The sequence below is a fragment of the Phaseolus vulgaris genome, chromosome 2 (genome assembly GCF_000499845.2).
Source record: "Phaseolus vulgaris cultivar G19833 chromosome 2, P. vulgaris v2.0, whole genome shotgun sequence".
Classification (NCBI taxonomy): domain Eukaryota; kingdom Viridiplantae; phylum Streptophyta; class Magnoliopsida; order Fabales; family Fabaceae; genus Phaseolus; species Phaseolus vulgaris.
This window is the reverse complement of record NC_023758.2, coordinates 19,317,406-19,337,949: the sequence shown is the minus strand read 5'-3', so window position 1 is coordinate 19,337,949 and position 20,544 is coordinate 19,317,406. Positions and strand designations below refer to the sequence as shown.

General features: G+C 32.6%; 1 protein-coding gene across 2 annotated transcripts; it reads left to right on the top strand.

Annotated features, from left to right (window-relative positions):
- Window positions 1-4,161: 4,161 nt before the first annotated feature.
- Window positions 4,162-16,182, top strand: LOC137810850 (fe(2+) transport protein 1-like). 2 transcript variants are annotated; one of them, XM_068612317.1, is made up of 4 exons: window positions 4,162-4,307; window positions 13,740-14,586; window positions 15,491-15,640; window positions 15,731-16,182. In XM_068612317.1, the coding sequence occupies exons 2-4, from the start codon at window positions 13,972-13,974 to the stop codon at window positions 16,034-16,036; spliced, it is 1,071 nt and encodes a 356-aa protein (XP_068468418.1). In that variant the 5' UTR covers window positions 4,162-4,307; window positions 13,740-13,971; the 3' UTR covers window positions 16,037-16,182. The 2 variants fall into 2 exon arrangements, with proteins under 2 accessions (XP_068468418.1, XP_068468419.1); XM_068612318.1 differs by having other exon boundaries at window positions 4,171-4,307; window positions 13,923-14,586.
- Window positions 16,183-20,544: the final 4,362 nt, after the last annotated feature.

The window sequence follows — 20,544 nt, the reverse complement described above, 5'->3', positions numbered from 1 at the left end:
TTAAAGATAGAGAAGGAGACCACCATGTGAGACTTTATCTATTAGATAGTCCATTTTTATTTATGTAATCAAAATAATATTATTATTTCTTTCAATATAATTTATTATTACTTTATTCTTATTTAACTATCTTTATTAATAGTATTTTTTTCTAATTCAAAGAATACAAATTATAATATAATTAAAAAATAATAGGTTTAATTACCTTATTCGTCCATACTTTCTGGGACAATAGTCAATTTAGTATAGTGATTTTTTAAAAAATAAATTTGGTTCTTATATTTTTTAAAATATATACAAATTTGTCATTTCCGTTAAGTCGCATCTTACGAAGTCAAATGTTGCTTATGTAGTAGAGATGTGTGATTGAGAAATGTGACATGTCAAGATCAAGGCGGACGTGGCAATTGAACTAACAATAACGTGGTGCTCCTCTCCCTCCCCCACCCTCGTCGTCGCCACTACCACCACCGCCCGCCACCACTCCTCAACTCTTCTCTCACACTCTCTAATCTATAGTTCAACGCCACAACGGTTCCAACCAACCCTAGCAACTGCTTCTTCACCTTTAACTCCTCTTTCTTCGCCTTCATCTCCGACACAACCTCATGCACTGAAAAGGAGTTGGATGATGGATGATGGCGGCAACGTCGTTGGATACCTTGCGTGTCTGCAAAACAACATTGTTGCAGAGAGAGAAGAGGTGAGCGAAGTCTTCGTGATGTGAGACGAGGTAGGACTGGATTTGTGAGCGGATATGGAGGGATTGCGCCTCGAGGCGCTAAATCAGGAAGTGCATATCGGGCGTTAATAGAGGGGAGGTTGGGTCCGAGAGGTCCTGCGCGCTGAGAGAAGGTCACAGACGTTGATCGTGTCGAACAGAGACTCCATCGACGACGATCGCACGAGGAACGAGAAAAGGAAGAAGGGGGGAATGTGAAGGAGACGGGCGATGGTGGTGGCGACGACAACGACGACGACAAGGGTTGGGAGGGAGAGGAGAAACACCACGACGTCATTGTTAATTCAACTGCCACGTCAACCCTGATCTTGACACGTCACATTTCTCATTCACACCTCTTGGCCACATAAGCACTATTTGACGCTCTAAGGTGCGACTTAACGGAAATGACCAATTTGTATACATTTTAAAAAATGTAAGGACCAAATTGATTTTTTAAAAAACCACTATACTAAATTGATTATTGTCCCAGAATGTAGGGACGAATAAAGTAATTATACCAAAATAATAACGTCACAAATAGTATACTTAAAAAATCCTAAACTCTTATTAGTTTCATCAAACCCTACAACCATATCCTTTAAAAATAATTAGTTCACCAACATATTAAAAATTAATTTTTAGATATTCTATGTGAAAGGATTTATACAACTTAAACAAAATCTAGTTTTATTTTATTTTTTCCTAGATTGTTTTCTTAAAAGTATTTATGTAATTTTTTAAATAATTATAGAGAGATAGAGATAGAGTTTATTACATTCCATACTATTTGATATAAAATTTGTGATGTATTTCACATTATGATCATTTACTTTGAGTTAAAATATGATTAATTGTTATAATCCTATATTTATTATAAACACTCATGAACTAGTTATTTTTGTTATCATTCCCCAAATTCTTAACTCTTATTTTTTTTAAAACATATGAAATAGAAGTCATGTCAATTAAAATAATACGACTACTAAAATTGTTGTTGTATTATTTTTATTCTGAAGTCGTGTCATCATGAAACACCTTTTGTTATTATATTAATCTTCTCTATCTGATATGATATAAAAAAATACAATGAAATATTTTTTTTTTTATTTGTAACGAACTAATTATATTAAATAAAATGGGACAATTAAAAGAATGTCTCAACCCATATACACAAAAAATGCTAGATGTCTCTAAGTCATAACTTATTACAACCCAACAACCTATCATATCATAAACCTATATATATGCTACCCAGTCTATGTATGAAATGATTTAAACAAAAAACCTAACTAAAAGCCCAAAACATCACATAATATTACAACAACTAACAACAAAGACCAAAACCACAAGCTGTCTATAGTACTTAGTTTTCATGGTAGTTTGCAGTTGTTGCAACCAAAACCCAAGAAGCATTACGCTTCAATATGCTATGTGATCCAGATACACCGCAATAAATACATAGTTGGAAAAGTGCAATCAAGGCCCAAAAGTGCTAGCAACATTTTTTCGAATTGAGGTATTCAATAAAAAATGAGGCCCTTTTCAAATTATTAGCGACTTAAGCATGTACTCCAAAAGTTTTCAACCTATTGAGCACAAAGGAAAGAAAAATTTCTAGCCAATAAAAGAAAACCCGTAGAGGGAAAAAATGCTGAACTTAAAAAGATATCACTTGCAAAAAGAAAAATACAGAGATCAGACTACCTAAACCTTGGCGAAAAGAAATTGAAATGGAAAAAGAAAAACTCAAAACTTTTGATTCCAATCAAACAATTTTACCTCTAACGGTAGGGTTTGACTCGCCAATGGATGCGGAAGCTATCATCTGCCACTTCACTGCTACGATTTTCGCAATTAGGGTTGGATGAAAAACCGCATGCTCTCAAATGAGAAACTTCGCTATCAGATTTCGATTTTGGTATTTGGGAAAAAGGTTTAGAGCTTTAATTTGGGAATAAGGTTGAGAGGTTTGATTTGGGAACGCAGTTTAGAGGTTTGGTTTGGGAACTAGGTTCAGAGGTGAGCTTTGTGCAGTATTTGGAAGGATGCATTACACCATCTTATGACTGGAACCGACATCACACAATGGTGGTGGAGTTGTGCCCTCTCTACAAGGGAATAGGGTTTCAAAGGGTTTTAGAAAAGTTTGGAGGATGGAACGATAATAGGTTTTGAAAAATTAAAACTTTTAGCAAGTGCGAGAAATGAAATCTTATGGAGGAAATAAAACAAATATGATGGAGGGAACAAAATATATAAGTTTTCTTTTTTGTTTTAATTTTTTTATTTTAGTTTACTCATTGCTTTTAATCCCATTAAGTACAATCAATAGTTTTACTGACTAATTGATCAGTAGATAAAGTACAAAATTCACACTGATTAAATCTGTATGTAATCACTTTTGGCTTACATACAAAAAAATCTGTATGTAATGCCTATTTATATAATGAATTAAATCCGTATGTAAAAATCCATAAACGCTCACTTCACACACGAATCTGAATCTGTATGTAAAAATGCGTATGTAACGCTCACTTTTCATACAAATATGAATCCATATGTAAAAGTCCATATGTAACGCTCACTTTACATACGGATCCGAATCCGTATGTAAAAGTTTGTATGTAATGCTCACTTTATATACCGATTCAAATCCGTATGTAAAAATTCATATGTAACGCTTACTTTACATACGAATTTGAATCTGTATGTAAAGATCCGTATATAACACTCAATTTATATACAAATCCGTATATAAAAATTCATATGTAATTATCACTTTATCCATAACTATTTCAAACTTATCTTTAAAAATTCTTAAATGGTTCCACCATAATTATACAAATATATGATAAAAATGATAAAAGGTACAATTATTCTTTCACAACTACATGTTTTTTAACTTTTGACTTCTACCATTGTTTTATATCAACCACTTTTGACTAGAACAAAAATGATGTTGTATAAGGATTGCAAGGATAACTATAAAAAATATATAAATCTAAATACTTCTTTTTAAGAAAGCTTAATGAAAATGAAGGATTTACAAAGTTTTATGTTTATAAGAGGATCTATAGAAGTTGTATTAAAATAAGGCTAGCTAATTAAGAAGGTTAAGCAACATGCACAACTATTAGTAAATTCACAAAAAATATAGTAGTTGAGTGTTCATTGATTGACCTCTTTTTATCATGAATAAGATGATTGAAGTTGGTGTACAAATCTTCTTTTGATGGGTAAGACCTAATTCAGACATTAATAGCTTTTTAGCAAATATTGTTTTTTTTTATCAGCATTTAGCAAATATTGTTATTTGTAACCCAATGAACCAAGTACAAAGTGGCATAGACAAATGGGAAGATGAAATTAAAAGCAATCAATATTGGAAGAATTGAAATTGAAGAAGTTTTCAACTATTATTATTGATATTAATTATTGGTAGCAGTTAAAGAATGGCAGCGGAAGCACGTTACTTCCATTGTCTCCTTTTCTCTGCCTCAACTCAACCAGCATGAACGAAGAAACGACTAGATCCAGTTCAGGAGACCCACCAAGTTCACCACCACACATGGCTTCTAATCAGGTGCATCTGCATATTCTACTCTCCATTTTTCCTTGTGTTCACTCATTTTGTTTGATTCGCTCTTATAGTTCGAATATCAATAATTTCTTTTATCTATGGAAATGAATGATTTATCTTGATTCTGTGAATGTTCTTTTACGGCACTAACTTTTTTTATCTGCCTATAGTTTTAAAAGATTATACATACTCTTTTTTGCTATTAAAAGATAAATTAATAAATATATATAAATATATATGAAAATATGCAATATTTTGATTTGATGCAACACTGCAACGCATTATGTTCCAGACTGACCCTGCATCTTTTATATTATTTATTATTTTTATTTAATTTCAATTTTAACGGATGTTCCTGAAGAATTAATCTTTCTTTATTAGTATAGTATCAAGAGTTGAAGAACAAAAAGTATTTTTAAGAAAATTGCATGAAGAACCATCTACTCTTTGTTGGAGCAAAGGGTGGTGCAGTTGGATCCAATAAACCCGATGAAAAGGTTTCAATTGGATTGAGTATTGAAGATTAATCGAATTAATAGGATAATGGCTTAATAATAATAATAATAATAATAATAATAATAATAATAATAATAATAATAATAATAATAGTAATAATAATAATAGTATTATTATTATTATTATCACCTCAAATTAATTTTCTTTTATTATTTTAATTATTTAATTTTAAGATTTTTTAAATAGATCAAAATTATAACTTTTTATATCTCAACTTAATATAAGTTTTTAAAATTTATATTAAACTTAATATAAATTATTATATGTTTTTAAATAAACATAAAATCATAAACCAACTTGATTGAGTTGTTTATGTTTAATTGAAACACAGTAAATTTATTTTATTTAAATTGAAAAACTGTTGGTCAAAATTGTTCCATGAAAAATATTTTTTCAAAAGAAGTTAACTTTATTTATTGTTGACATGTTTTGAGCTTAAAATGAGAACTCGATTTATCATTTTTTAAACCGTTCAACTGGTAATCCAACTTTTCAACTTACACTATTTTACACTACTGTAAAAACGTTTTTAAATAACGGTTTTTAAAGGTTTTAGACGATGGAACAGTCTATGCATATATCGTTTTTAATTTTAAATTATAGACGGCAATTGCATAATCATAGTCTATTAGATTATTATAGGCGACGATTATATACAGAACTGTCACTTATAGTATAGGTGATCTTAAAATGTATTCTTCAATCTTGTTTTTATTTTTCTTGTCCTAGTTTGATATCGAGAAATTTTTTGAGAGTGACTTCAGGTTGTAAAAAATCAAGATGGTTGACAGAGGTTGTGATAAAGAAGTTGATGTGAGTTAATTTTAGATTTATTCATTTTAAGAGTTACACTTTGTTTATGATTTAAATTTTAGCAAATACAAGGTGAGACCTAGGGAGATCCCCACTGGACACGAACTTAACCAAGATGTTAAGTAAGTGCAAAGGTTTATTTCTAAAGGCAAAAGGAAACAAAAGAGATAGATGGAACCGAATTGAATAATGGAACCAAAAACAAGAACACAAAACACAATAACAATGGTATATGGAAAATGGAAGAAGAAGATGAAGGAAAGAAAGCTTATGGTGTGGGATGAGATTGAACACGCAACTTGGAGTGTGGATCCTCCAAGATGAGTATGGAGGGTCGCCACTTGAAGAGCTCTCAACTCTCACAAGATAAGACCTAAGCTAGAGCATACAAGCCTCACATAATTTGTGCAAAGTTTTCGTTCTATATCAAATTTCAACATGCCAAATACAAGGAGTAAGAAACCCTATTTATAGGAGACGGTGCCTTGGAAAATAAGATGAAGCAAGGGTAGGATGAGAAGGTAAAAGTGGGACGGCCTTAGCATTGACTAGGTCAATGCCGCACCCTAAGGCCATTCTTCTAGAAACTAGGTCAACTTCCTTCCCTAAAAGGCTATGCACAAGCGAAAGTGATAAGCACACCCCCTATTATGCTAAAAGAAATATATTGTACTGGGATTACAAATAAAGACACTAGCTGATGCTCAACTCCTAAGGCGTGGACTCTACTCCAAGACGGGGGGGGGGGGGGTGGAATTTTTTTTAAACGTTTTTCGCAAACTTTGAAGGTGTGGAGAAAGCCAATGAAGAATCAAAGCCAAAAGAATGAAAATGCTCAAGTTACAAATCTGTTTTAGTTAATTTCTAGAAAATCAACCGGTTGTTTTTGTGATTCAATCGGTTGTTTTTATTAGTAGTTTATAAAAACGACTTTATAATAGAGGTTAGGGAAAAAGAGAATCACACAACCAAATTTATACTGGTTCACTCTTACACTAAGAGCTACATCCAGTCCTCAGAAAACATTGGTATTCCACTATGTAATCAAACCTAGATTACAAACCACAAACACCAAAGAGGTGGTCTTGAGCCCTCCAAGAACATTCACCCTCTTTGATACACAATTCACTACAAGTCAGAACACCCTCTGACTGTTGATGCCAGTACCTTACAAGTTTTACAAATATGAAACGAATACAAGTAAGAATAGGAAGGATCAAACCTGATACAGAAGGATTACAACAGTTTCCTATTCCACTCTTAACCAAAACAAAACCTTAAGCAATCTTGCAATCTTGAAAAACTTTAATCTTTTTGGTAATCTGATCTCTTCTTTTTCAGAGATGTAAACACCAGTTATATAGTCTCAAAAACAGTCGTTTAAGACTTTTAATCAAGGGCCAAAACAGTTTCGAATCATGGAAAACAAATTTACCAGACTTAACAAATTCTGTTAAGATTTTTCAAAAACCAATCGATTGAAAACTCGATTCAACCAATTAAATTGGCCTTGACTGTTTAGGTCGACTAGTTTCAGCTTTTTCAAATCCTTTTCAAAATCACTGAGTGTAAAACAACCGATTGAAACGATAAATCAACAATTTGTTTTCACTACTTTGAAAAAAAACTTTTCTTTTGAAAAAACTTGATTGATCCAGTTTTAGATTAAGCTAAAAGTGGATTGAAAAATTCTAATCTATCCAGAACCCATGCCCACAAGCAGCAACCCAGCCTTCAAGCAATCTTCATGTAATTGGAGATATCAAAGCTTTAAGTTCAATATCCACTCCTTGTGATCCCCAGGGGAAGGCTAGGCACTGAAGCATTGGCTAGAGGTGGATCCTGACCTAGCCATGTATCTTGGGTCATGCTCTGAGTCATCCTCTTGGAAGGCTGGACTTGGTCAGTGGGCGCGCTCTCTCCTAGGTCCTCATTAGGAGCAGAGATTGTGGATGAACTCAAAAGCTTCAACGGTGACACACAACAATGACAACAAGGAGAACATGACCAACAAGGAAAACACACTCGTTCAACACTCAAAATGGAGAAAAATTCATTAAGAAAACACAAAAAGTATGAAAAACAACATAAAAAACAAGGAAGACACTACAAGGAATGAGAGCAATGACAATAAGGAGAGGTCGTAGATGACGATTATGACCTAATAATTGTATTCTATATGGTGGACACAGGTATAGGCAAGTTGCCTAAAAACCCTTATAGTGGCCACTATAGGCAATGATTGCCCCTAAAACCGTAGTTTATATTCTCTGTTTTCAAATAGACGACAATTATAATTAGAACTATAGTCTATATGTTGATCTTATTTTAAAAACTACCACCGATTTTTTGTAGACGAATCTTCCGTTTAAATAGTTGTCTATACACATTATAAAACCCTATTTTTTCCAAAGGAACAAAAGATATTTAGAGACTAAATTATGCATATCAATTTGGAGAGGTAAGGCTGGAGTTTAGGATGTGCATGGAAAATTACTTTTTTTAAGTAATAAATTTGAATTTTGACCCTAATGTATATGGATTAATCTTGTTTCTAGTTTAATAGTGGAAAATGGAAGAGGAGAGGGGAGGGGGGGGGGGGGGCGAAAAAGTTTTACGAGAAATTAAATTTGTTTCCAACTCAGGTTTGTTGAGGTAGTGTTGGTAGGGTTCATGATGTGAGTTGATTAAAAGATGATTTATTATGTGACACTTTTATGAATTAGGATCAAAATTCTAATAGCAATTCAAGAACACAAGCCAAGATAATGAAGAACAACACAAACCAAAAATGAAACCTATTTCAAGAACATGAACCGAATATAACATCAACAAGTAATTCTAATCGATTAAAACAAGAACCAATAACAAACTACCGATTAGAAACATTCAATAGCAACATTTGACCGATTCAAAATCTAGAAGAAGAAACAAAACATGTTTTAGATTTTTTTTTTATATAGAATGGGTATGGAAGAAAAAGATGAAGAGTTGAAGAAACTTATGTGGTTGAAGACTTGGGAATGGTCACGCCACTTGAAGGATGATTGGCTCCAAGATGAGTGAGAGTTCCACCACTTGAGAGTTTCCAAAACCCACAAGATAAGACTAGGAGAAGGAGAACAAGTCTCACAAAATCTCTCTCAACTATAGAAGAGTAACTTTACTTTCAATTTCAATCTAATGTTATGTTTACAATAGCCAAGCACCTCTTTATAGTGTAGAGGGCTGGTCATATGAAAAGGCATATGAAAATGAAAAGGCATGGGAAGGCAAAGACATATGAAAATGTCGCGCAACAAGTTACATGCTCCATGGAAAAAGTGACTTTTTGTACTACTCTTCATAAGTCCTATACTCCTATTCATACTTCCCTTTTTATGTTCTATTTTAAATCTATTCTAAAGATATTACAAAAAAGATATTAATTGGGCTTGGGCCTCATTTTGAGAAGACTAATAAGAAGAACTTCAAATGCTTTGGGCCTTGTCCATTTCTTCTATTGATGAAGTCTTTATTTGCTTGTTGAGATGACCCTTCAAGTATAGCTTCCTTGGTCATCTTCATGTATTTTTCGGTCACATCAGTTAATGACTGCATTTGAGATATTATTTGTTTTGAAGTTTGAAATTTTTTCTTTTAAAATACATTTAAGAGAGTTAAGTGAGGAAAATGTATTTAAATTATTTTTTATCTTAACTCATAAGCGAAAAGCATATCAGAACAAGCTCCACGAAGGGAATAAAAATTTGTCTTTGGAACTACTTTTTTCTTTTTTATTCTCATAAATGGTGCCAATTTTTTCCTTAGACCTAGACTAGAGAGTTTGTTTTGGTGTGTTTAATGTTCTTACATTGCTTAGAGGTCTAAATCATTCTTTCTTTCTTTCTTTAAGATAATTTTATTTCTATTTCTAAATTTGTTTCTTCCCTCAATTTGGAAATTCTTTTCACCTCCAATTCTTGTGTGATTCAAGATTTGAAAACCAAAGAGAAATTTTTTATAGTAGATGCTAATGTTGGTTTTTATGTTTTTCATGACTATAACCTTTTGAATTGATACATGTTGATATTTGGGACATTGTTCCAATTTTTCTTTACATGGTCATATATATTTTGTTACTATTGTAGATGATTATTCTTGTTTTACATGGATTTGTCTTATGAATCACAAATATGAAACCTATACCCACCTTGAAATTTCAATACTTTGTTAAAAATCAGTTTGACAAACATCTCAAAATTATAAGATATGATAATGGACTTGAATTTGTCAAGAAAGGCTAATTTAATTCTCAAGGGATTATTCACCAAACTTGTTTAGAAACACCCAAGCAAAATGGAATTATAGAGAGAAAACATCAACATATCATGAATGTCTGTTTTAATCAAATGTTTCCACACAATTAGTGTTATTTTGTTAACTATGTTGTTGATTTAATAAATCACTCACCTACACCATTTTTTAAAAATTATTTAATTTTGAAAAACTATATATGAAAACTTGTGATCTTAATAACATTTGTGTATTTGGATGTCTATGTTTTGTTAGCACTATAACTGTTAATAGAAAGAAACTTGACACTCATGTAACTGCTATAATTTTTCTTGGCTAACCAAAGAGCAAAAGGTATATTGTATAGAATATGCAAACTCATAACATTGATATTTCACAATTTAATTTTATGGGGATCATTTTCTTCAATCACATATTCTACATGATATTGCTACATCTTTCAACCTTCTTTACCTTTACCCTATCATGATGATTTTACCAATAATCTACTTTGAAAGGAAAATATTATTAATGAAATTATTGATATTGAAACACAAGATGAGCCTTTAAATGTAAGCTAATCTTCTCCTCAACGATTACAAAAATAAGAATTCCACCTACTTATTTACCAGATTATCGAGTATCTCTTGCATCCTCCATACTTATCAACAAAATTAATATATCTTATGTTAGATTCACTCATTCTTTTCAATAGGTGATCTTATCTATAAATACTAAAATAAAAGGCAACCACTTATAAAAATGCCTTAAAACATGATACCTAGATAAAGGTAATGAATGAAGAAATTAAATCTCTTGAACAAAACAACATATATTATGTGCTAAAAATATAGTAAGCCTAGTGCTTGGAATACATAAAGCAGAACAAGCCTAACTTAGAATACATGAAGCAGAACAAGCAATACTTAGAATACATGAAGCAAAATAAGCTTAGTGTGTGGAATATATGAAGCAACTGCGTCTGACAGAAGCTAATCAAATAACAAATGCCTATGGTTCCTCTAAAGAATGATGAAATCATAAATGCATATGCTTTGTCTGACAGACGATAGAGCATACTTCGGCTATTAAGTTAAATGAAGATCATTCACACGATAAGCACAAATCAAGACTGCAAGGTGAAAAACATAAAGAATATTCTAAAGCTTAAGTATGAAAAAACAAAGAATGTCTTCTACATTTATCCAAGGTAGATCCAAACCAAGCTACAACATTTAAAAATGTCTTGGGATATGAGATAAAGCTGAAATGACTACCAACTTTGAGATGGCTAGTTTCAACTCTGACTCCGCTGTGTATCTTGTACGGTGTGCACTTTTAATCAATGTTTGGTGTAAAAGGATTTTCTACCGAGGAGGATAAGTATTGCCAACTATCAAATAAGTGGTGTAAAAAAGAAAAAAGAATTTAATGCTCCATGCCATGCATTTAATGCTTCTCAATATCAGAGCTCATTAGACAATGATGAGAGAAGAAAGAAGACAACAAGGAAAATCTAAAGCTACTCAATGGACAGAAAAAGTAACATAACAACTACTTTTCTAAAGGCTTAAGAAGACATGCTTCGAAGAAAAGAACAATAAGAAATCTAGCCATACTTTGCAAGTGCCAAAACTCTATTGAAATTTTTACGTGCCCTAAAGCTTTATAAGAACACTTTGTCTTCATCTCCACCTACTCGTGGAGAAAGCTTAAACCTTGTATATGTCAAAGACGCTACCCTCTCTAGTGAGCAAAACTAACGGTTGAGTTATATCTATGTTGAGCCAAATGGCCAATGCCAAGAACACTCGATGTTCAGTCAGGAGTGGGTGGTTTTAAGAATACTCAGTGTTCGTTAGAAGTGACTTGATTAAATAGTTCTCACTTTGTACTTCACAACGGTAAACTGCTTAGTGGATTTTGATTGGTTGATCAAGAAATTAATGTAGTATATGTAAGATCAAACGAACCAGTATAAAAATACTTAGTAACTTCTTTCCTTAATTGTTTTACATTACATGCTATTCTATTGTTTAACTAACTAAAAGAAGTAAGAAAATATTAGAATCAATTTTCACAAAGAATTATCAAATATTTTATATATTCATTTATCATCTAACAACATTTAAACAAACGATAACATGAAAAAATTGAATTTTTTTAAAAACACAATTCAACTCTATTGTTTCCTGTTTTCAAGGGACCATTACCTCTTTACCTGCATATAAAATTGTTATTGGGTACAAGTGGGTATACAAAGTGAAGTATAATGTTGATGAATCTATTGATGATACAAAACTCATCTCTTTACGAAAGGATAGACTAAATTAGAGGAATATATTTCATGGATACTTTTTCACCTATTGCAAAATTAACAATTATTTAGGTTCTTTTATTCTTGGTTGCAATACATAGTTGGCATTTAAAAGGACTTGATGTTAACATCATTCTTTATGGTGATCTACATGAGAAAGTCTACATGAAACTTCATCAAGTAAAAAAAATAAAGAAAAACTAGGTATGTTGCCTACACAAAACACTTTATAACCTTAACACAAGCTAACTGCCAATTGTATGTCAAAGTCTCTAGTTTTCTATTTTCACATGATTTTACATAAGTTTTTGTAGATCACTCATTATTTTAAAGTTCACTGATTCCAACTTAACAAGCTAGTTGCCAACTGGTAGCAACATCACAAACATAACCAATATCACTACAATGCTTGATCCAATATCACTACAATGCTTGATGAAACTTTCAAAATAAAGAATCTTGGTGATCTCACATATTTTCTCGAGCTTGAAGTTGTAAGGACCAACAAAGGAATTCATTTATGTCAATGAAAATATACCTCTTGGATCTTTTTAATGATTGGCATGCTTGCTTTGCACCCGTTTCAACACCCATGGACTTCTCCTTTCACATTTCTTCCATAACTAGTGAACCTCTTACTTATCCCTATTCTTCACGAAGACTTATTGGAAGACTAATCTACCTTACAAACAATACAAGAAAATCATGAAATATAAACCAATTTTTAGAGACAGAAACCTTGATTGCTAATTAGACACCAATTTAGAAACCATTTAAAAATAATAAAAACTAATTTAGAAACCAAAAGTTTTTTAGTTTCTAAAATGGTATCTAATTTAGTCACTATAACAACTAATTATTTTTTGTCTCTAAAAATTGATTTCTATTTCATGATTTTATTGTAGTGAAATACACTATATGATATTACTCGTGTTGTTCATCTTCTTAGCCAGTTTTTTATTGTTCCAACATCAAGCTTTTCTTAAGATCTTAATATGTCTCAAACAAACATCTCGAAAAGGTCTTTTCCTTACTGCAAGATGTTTAGTTTAATGCCTTCCGTGTTTCCGTGATGATGTTGTGCATCTGATGTTTTTTTCTCAATTTTGTTTCAGATTCTGTTTTGCTTTTTAGTTTTATTCTTCCATTCTCGTGTATAGTCCAAGGTTTATAGTCTTCTATAATATAGATACACTTCAGTCAAATCCTTTCCTTAGTTTTCTTTTTCCATGCCTTTGCCTGTTTCTCTTTTCTTCTTTGTACACTCCTCCCTTAATCATGAATGCTAAAGATTGATCTTGTAGGAATAATTCAAAGAAAACACTTCATATCTTTGTTCATTCATGCAATCTCCACTTGTCTCCGTCTATGTGATATGTATTTACTTCAGTACCCATTTTATATATAAACATTTTCATTGTAATATCCTATTGCAATTCATTTGTGATCTTTGCCGTAGTACCATTTTGTAAGGTTAATTATGTAGTAATAACACTAATCCTTCTCATGTGCAGTCACTTTAGTTGGTGTATGCATCCATCCTGGAATTTTTTATCATTTGTGGTGCACTTGTTTACTGCTATTAATTACAGAAAGGGATGTGATACATTGACACCTTTCAAAATTTATGCAACCTTCCCTCAACCACTCTTATTAACTTTCACAAACTCACATTCTGTATTACAACCATCTAATAGAGCACACTGAGAAGTGCGTGACCTGCAGAGTTTGAGAAAGACAACCACAATGGCCATTGCTTCAATGACTCTTTTCAAGATGATCTTTGTTTTCTTCATTCTCTTCACTCTTCTCACACCTCAAGCTGTGGCTGATTGTGAAGCTGAATCAGCAAATCCATGCAACAACAAAAAGAAAGCCCTGCCACTAAAACTCATAGCCATATTCACCATCTTAGTCTCTAGCATAATTGGCGTGACACTACCCTTAGTGACACGTTCAGTCCCAGCCTTGAGCCCTGAAAACGATCTCTTCATAATTGTGAAGTGCTTCGCGGCTGGTATAATTCTTGGAACGGGCTTCATGCACGTGCTTCCCGATTCCTTTGACATGTTGTGGTCTGATTGCTTGAAGGAGAAACCGTGGCATGAGTTTCCGTTTTCGGGACTTGTGGCTATGTTTTCTGCGTTAATAACGATGATGGTGGACTCTTTGGCCACTAGTTTTTACACCAAGAAGTCTAGGACTGAGATTATTCCAGCTGAGAGCAGCCCGGAAGGTGGTGGAGACCGAGAGATGGGTTCAGCTGTTAACTTTGGCCATTTCCATGGCCACCACCACCACTCTGAGAACAAGCCTGAAGGCCAAGAATCACAACTTCTACGTTATCGAGTTGTTGCCATGGTAAGATTGTTTCTCTCATGCAAAGTAAACAGTTTGGTTACTAACTATTTCTCTCAAAGTTTTGTCATCAGAAATTACTAAACAAGAACATGATGATTTTAGATCGTATGATAATTCTTTTGAACTTTTGCATCATCCATAATTAACTTTAATTATATAGTTATTTGTCATAAATATTTACTTGATGTTTTTAAAAATTTGCATTCATTTCTCCTTAGATTAGTTGAAACAAATTTGTCTTTGTGTTAATGTTCTAAAAGTTTGATCAGGACATCTATTGCAAAATGCGATCCGAAATATGAGATGAAAAATTGAGTTTACCCAAAGTTTTTTTATCACTATATATATATTATAAAATTGTATAAAAGAAGAAGTAAAAAACAAGGTATTTTTTCAATATATATTTTCAAATAAATAATATCATTTTTATCTGTTAACAATTTTTATTATTATTAATATATAATTATTAAAAATATAAGACACAAAACTGGACTAAACAACTAGAAATTAATACAAATTAACTGGTTTTCAAAATACATCAAAGTCTATGTTTATAATTGTTCAAATCAACCACTGTGAAACTAGATTATAGTAAGAAGTGTGGACTTTGCTGACCAAACAAAAAAATAGTAAGTGTGGAGTTATGCTCACACTACATCCAGCTAGTAGACTGTCATCTCCTACATGTTTCCTTCTAGGGACTAGTCTGGATTTTCAACTGTTATATCTCTAGTAATTCCCTGCACAAAAAGAAAATATTATCATAATGCTCATAAATTTTAACATTAACGCGATTAAGTTCTTCATTTTTAAAAAATACAAAACTTAATCAGTTCAAAATAATATAAGCTGGTGAATGTATAATTTAATATTATCGTAAGCAAAAAGAACATTGGAAATGCAGGTATTAGAACTTGGAATTGTGGTTCATTCAGTGGTTATAGGACTTGGCCTGGGAGGCTCAAACAACACATGCACCATAAAAGGTCTTATAGCAGCGCTATGCTTCCATCAATTGTTTGAAGGCATGGGTCTAGGAGGATGCATTCTGCAGGTATATATATGTACCAGAAAGAGTATGAACATGCATAATTAAGTTTTCCATTTCTATGTTGATAAAACTAACCCTTCAAGTTTTGAACAGGCTCAGTACAAGTTCTTAAAGAAGGCCATCATGGTGTTTTTTTTCTCCGTGACAACCCCATTTGGAATTGCCCTAGGAATTGCATTGTCCACGACCTACAAAGAGAACAGCCCAAGTGCACTAATCACTGTGGGGTTGCTCAACGCTTCTTCTGCTGGTCTTTTGATCTACATGGCTTTGGTTGACCTTCTCTCTGCTGATTTCATGAGCCCGAGGTTGCAGGGTAGCATCACCCTTCAACTAAAATCTTACCTAGCAGTGTTTTTGGGTGCTGGTGGCATGTCTCTTATGGCAAAATGGGCTTAGTTTTCTCTTACGTCTGGTTTAAGCAATAATAACATCTTCAAAGGTGTAATCTTTTACGTGTTCTATTATAACTTTGATAGTTTCAGACGAAAAACAGTATCCACCAATTAACAATTAAATAAACTATTATTTTAATTATTTGTTAATTATTTTTTAATAATAAATTTATTATTGTTAAGTGAATGTTTTATTTTTAATGGAAAGTATCTTTCTCGTATTATAATTGGAGGTTTCACAGTGATGCAGTGGATCCACAAGTTACTATTCAAGTTTACTCTCTAAACCAAATAGTTTGTATTTTTCACTAAACAAATAAAAATATATAAGTTGTTTACATTTACAATATCATTAGAACAAAATCATTAAATAAAAATTAATTTTAAAGATAAAAAATAATTAATTATGTTAGACATCATTATTAAAAAACTTGACATTTTGTTAGACATCATTATAAAACTTGACATTTTAATTAGGCTGACTTCAGATTTTAACAATCATCTGTCACCACATGAAAATAGTATTATTAAAAAAAATGAAAATAAAGAAAATACAAGCAAATATGGGAGATTAGGCCAAAATCCATAAAAAACTGTTAGAATATATGGCCTTAAACGAGAGGGGGGGGTGAATTGTTTAAGAAAGATTTTTGTAAACTTTTAAGCCTAGAATGAAAATACTTCAAGAAAACCTTGATTAAGAAATCAGTTTTTCAAAACATAAAGCAAAAGCACAATACTGGAAAAACAATCGATTGTTTTACCGAAACAATCGGTTGTTTATACCAGTTATCAAATATCAAAACTGAAATTAAAGAGATAGGGAAAGAGAGATTATACACAGAGTTTATACTGGTTCCCTCCAAATCCAGAGCTACATCCAGTCTTCTCAGAAACCCTGAGGAAATCCACTAAGCAATCACACCTTGATCACTTACACAACAACCAAGAGAATGACCTTGAACACCTCAAGAAACACACTCTCCTTGGTCAACACACCTACACCAAGATTGCTGATCTTGATCCCCTCAAGAACACACAACCAATCTTAGCAAACACAGAAACGAAACTTGTTTCACAGAGAGTACAAGGATTACACTTGTTACAGAAGATAATCTGAAATCAATACAAGCAGAATCCTATTCCACAAACTTTGATCAATCTCTAGCTCTTAGCAATCTCAGCTCTTTGAAAAACTCAAAAACTCTTAGCAAACACTTGTCAAAGATTCATTGTCAAATCTGTTTTTCTGAATTTATTCAAAGATGTAGTTTGTTATCAAATCTTAACAAACTCTTAAATTGCATTAAAAGATTGGTTAAATCATTTAATGACTGGAGCGTAAGCAGTTAAAACATTTAAAGCTCAGTCAAAGATAAAACAATTTTTATGTTATGGTCCCAAAACAAACAATCGGTTGTTTCCTCGAATCAATCGGTTGTTTTGGTTCTTAACAGTTCAACCATTTTAAAAACAATTTTCAATCTTTTTCTCAAAACACCTAAGTATAAACAATCGGTTGTTTCGAGAAAACAATTGGTTGTTTTAACTTAGTTTGAAAACATTTTACTTTCACAAAGATTGAGATGCTTATGCTTTAGATTTAATCAAAGGGTGGATTACAACATATAAACTACCCCAGAACTAAGCTAAACCAGCACAACAACACCAAGCACAGCAAAGGCTTCAACATCCTTCAAAGGGTTTGGATTCTTCAAAGCTTGAACACCACTTGGTTCAACAAAAACAACCTAAGAAAAGTGATACTTAGGTATCTATAAGTATTAATAAAGAATTCTAAGAATAAGCTAGATGGAAGCCTATTATACCAATGAAATTTCTCCTTATGAATGAAACCTAAATTAACAAGCTTACTAGCACAAGCATTGCCTTCACGAAAAATGTGAGAAATTCTAAATATAAATTTTCCTAAAATAATCAAGGCATTTGTTCCACCTATAATGAAGGGTCCAAGGAACATTAATTCTAACAGTAAATACAACACAAACTAAGGCAAAATCAAATTCAAGCCACAAACATGGAAAACCTATCTTTTTGGTTTCTTCAATTGTATGAATCACACCATAGAACTCAGCAACCGAAACATTGAATATCCAGGAAAAGCATATAAACCACCAATAAACTCTCTCATACTCCCACGAAAAATACCACCACAAGCAGCAAAAATTACTATATTGACTAAGTTAGATATTATTTTATAAACTAGAAAACTATTGATATCTTAAGTAATTTTTATTATTAATAAAAATTGATAAACTAACTTCTAAATTGGTATCTTATATGAGTTGAATTGCAATTACACATGTTTTTATGATTTTCACTTGAATTAAGTTGTGATTAGCAAGATAAGGTGATAACTAAATGAAGATTGCCACTAGACACGAACTTAACCAAGTGGTTAAGTAAGTGTGAAGGTTCTCTTCAAAAGAGTAAAGAGAAAAATGCACACTCTATGATGATTAGACACAAAATTAAAATGACAATAGAGAAAAATTGAAAGAGAATAGACAGAATAATGAAAGGAAAAAAATGAAAAAGTTAAAGGAAAAGAAGCCTTAGGCGGATTATGGAATCATAGAGATGGAAAGGTGAAAGAAACCACTTGCAACATTCTCTACCAAGATAAGACTCAGAGGGAATTTAGAACACTTAAGAATCACTCAAGTAGAGTTTCTTTACTATCCTTCAATGTGATTTACAAGGGGTAAGACACTCTATTTATAGCATAAGGTGCCTTGGGGAGCAAGAGAGCCATGAAGGAGCGGCACATAAAGAAAACCTTCTAGAATCTAGGCTCGAATGGTGTCTCACATGTAAAAGGCTTTCTAGAAGTTAGGTCAAAAAGAGTGAAGCACATGGGGAGTGTATTCTAGAAGTTAGGTTAAAATGTGGGCTTTTGGTACAAGTCCAATTCATTCTAATTAAATTCTATTCTACTGAAATACAAAGGAGGGAAAATAGTTGGTGCTCAGGTCCAATATTTTGGGTTTTGATCCTGATAATCCTCTGAGGCATAATAGGCTATAAGTCACTTTTCTATGGAATGAGTCTAACCTAGCCCTAGGTCTTGTGTCATGCTTCTAGTTATCCTTCTAGAAGGTTTGACTAGCTCACTAGATGCTCTATCAGTCAGGGTTTCATCATGCTCCCCAGGTTGGAGAGAATTCGTCCATGAATTTGAAACACCTGTAGAGAAAGGAGTTAGATCACTAACATTAAAAGAATTACTCCCTAAATACGTGTTAGGCAGATCTAACTCATAAGAATTATCATTGATCCTTTTAATGATCTGAAAGGGACCATCACCACATGGAAGGAATTTAGATTTCCTTTCAGTAGGAAAATTATCCTTTCTCAAGTGAATCCATACCCAGTCCGTAGGTTCAAAGATAATTTCTTTACGCCCCTTATTTGCATGTTGAGCATACTTGCCTACCTTTCTTTCTATTTTTCCCTTGACGTTTTGGTGTAAGTTTTAAATAAATGTTGCTTTTTCAAAACCATCTTCGCACAACACCTCTTCAAGTACAGGAATAGGATGTAGGTCAAGATGTATAAGGGGATTGAACCCATACACCACCTCGAAACGAGTGTGAGAAGTAGTAGAATTAACTACTCTATTATAAGCAAACTCAATATGAAGAAGTAAGTCCTCCCATACCATTGAATTCCTGGAAATAAGGTATCTCAACATTTGTGACAAAGTTCTATTGACCACTTTTGTTTGTACGTCTATTTAAGGATGATAAGTAGTAGAAAACATCAGTTTAGTGCCAAGTTTTCCCCATAATGTTTTCCATAAGTGACTCAAGAACTTAGAGTCTATGTCAGATAAAATACTTTTAGGAAGTGTATGCAATCTAACAACTTTCTGAAAGAAGAGATTGACAATATTACAATCATCATCTACCTTGTGGCATGAAATGAAGTGAGTCTTTTTGGAAAAACGATCCACCACCTAAAAGATAGAATCCATACCCTTAGATGTCTTGGAAGGCCTAGAATAAAATCCATTGAAATATCTACCCAAAGCATGTCAAGGATGGACAGAGGGGTATATAAACCATGGGGTTGAACCCTAAGCTTAGCTTTCTTATATGCTATGCATTTATCACAAAAAATTGTGTACAAATTTTCCCATGTTGGGCCAAAAGAATTGTTCATGCAAGGTATCTAAGGTTTTTGCTACCCAAAAATATCCCATTAATCCAGCCTCATGTGCCTCTTTAAGAAGAGATTGTTTCAAAGACTCTTAGGACACACAAAGTATTTTTCCTTTAAAAAGAAAACCTTCATGGATGAAAAAGTCTTTGTGGGCTCCTTTTAAGCACTCTTGCAAGATGTGAGAAAAATCAAGGTCATCTTTGTAAATTTCCTTAATATGATCAAAACCCAGATAGTGAGTGTTTAAAAAATTTAGCAAGCTATGTCTTCTAGAAAGAGCATCTGCAACCATATTTAGCTTGCCTTGCTTATGTTTGATCACATAGG

Excerpts from the sequence above, each read along its gene's own strand:
- LOC137810850 (XM_068612317.1), top strand. The coding sequence starts at position 13,972 with ATGGCCATTGCTTCAATGACTCTTTTCAAGATGATCTTTGTTTTCTTC. Across the intron at positions 14,587-15,490 it reads GTTATCGAGTTGTTGCCATG|GTATTAGAACTTGGAATTGT; the intron begins GTAAGATTGTTT and ends TTGGAAATGCAG. Across the intron at positions 15,641-15,730 it reads TAGGAGGATGCATTCTGCAG|GCTCAGTACAAGTTCTTAAA; the intron begins GTATATATATGT and ends AGTTTTGAACAG.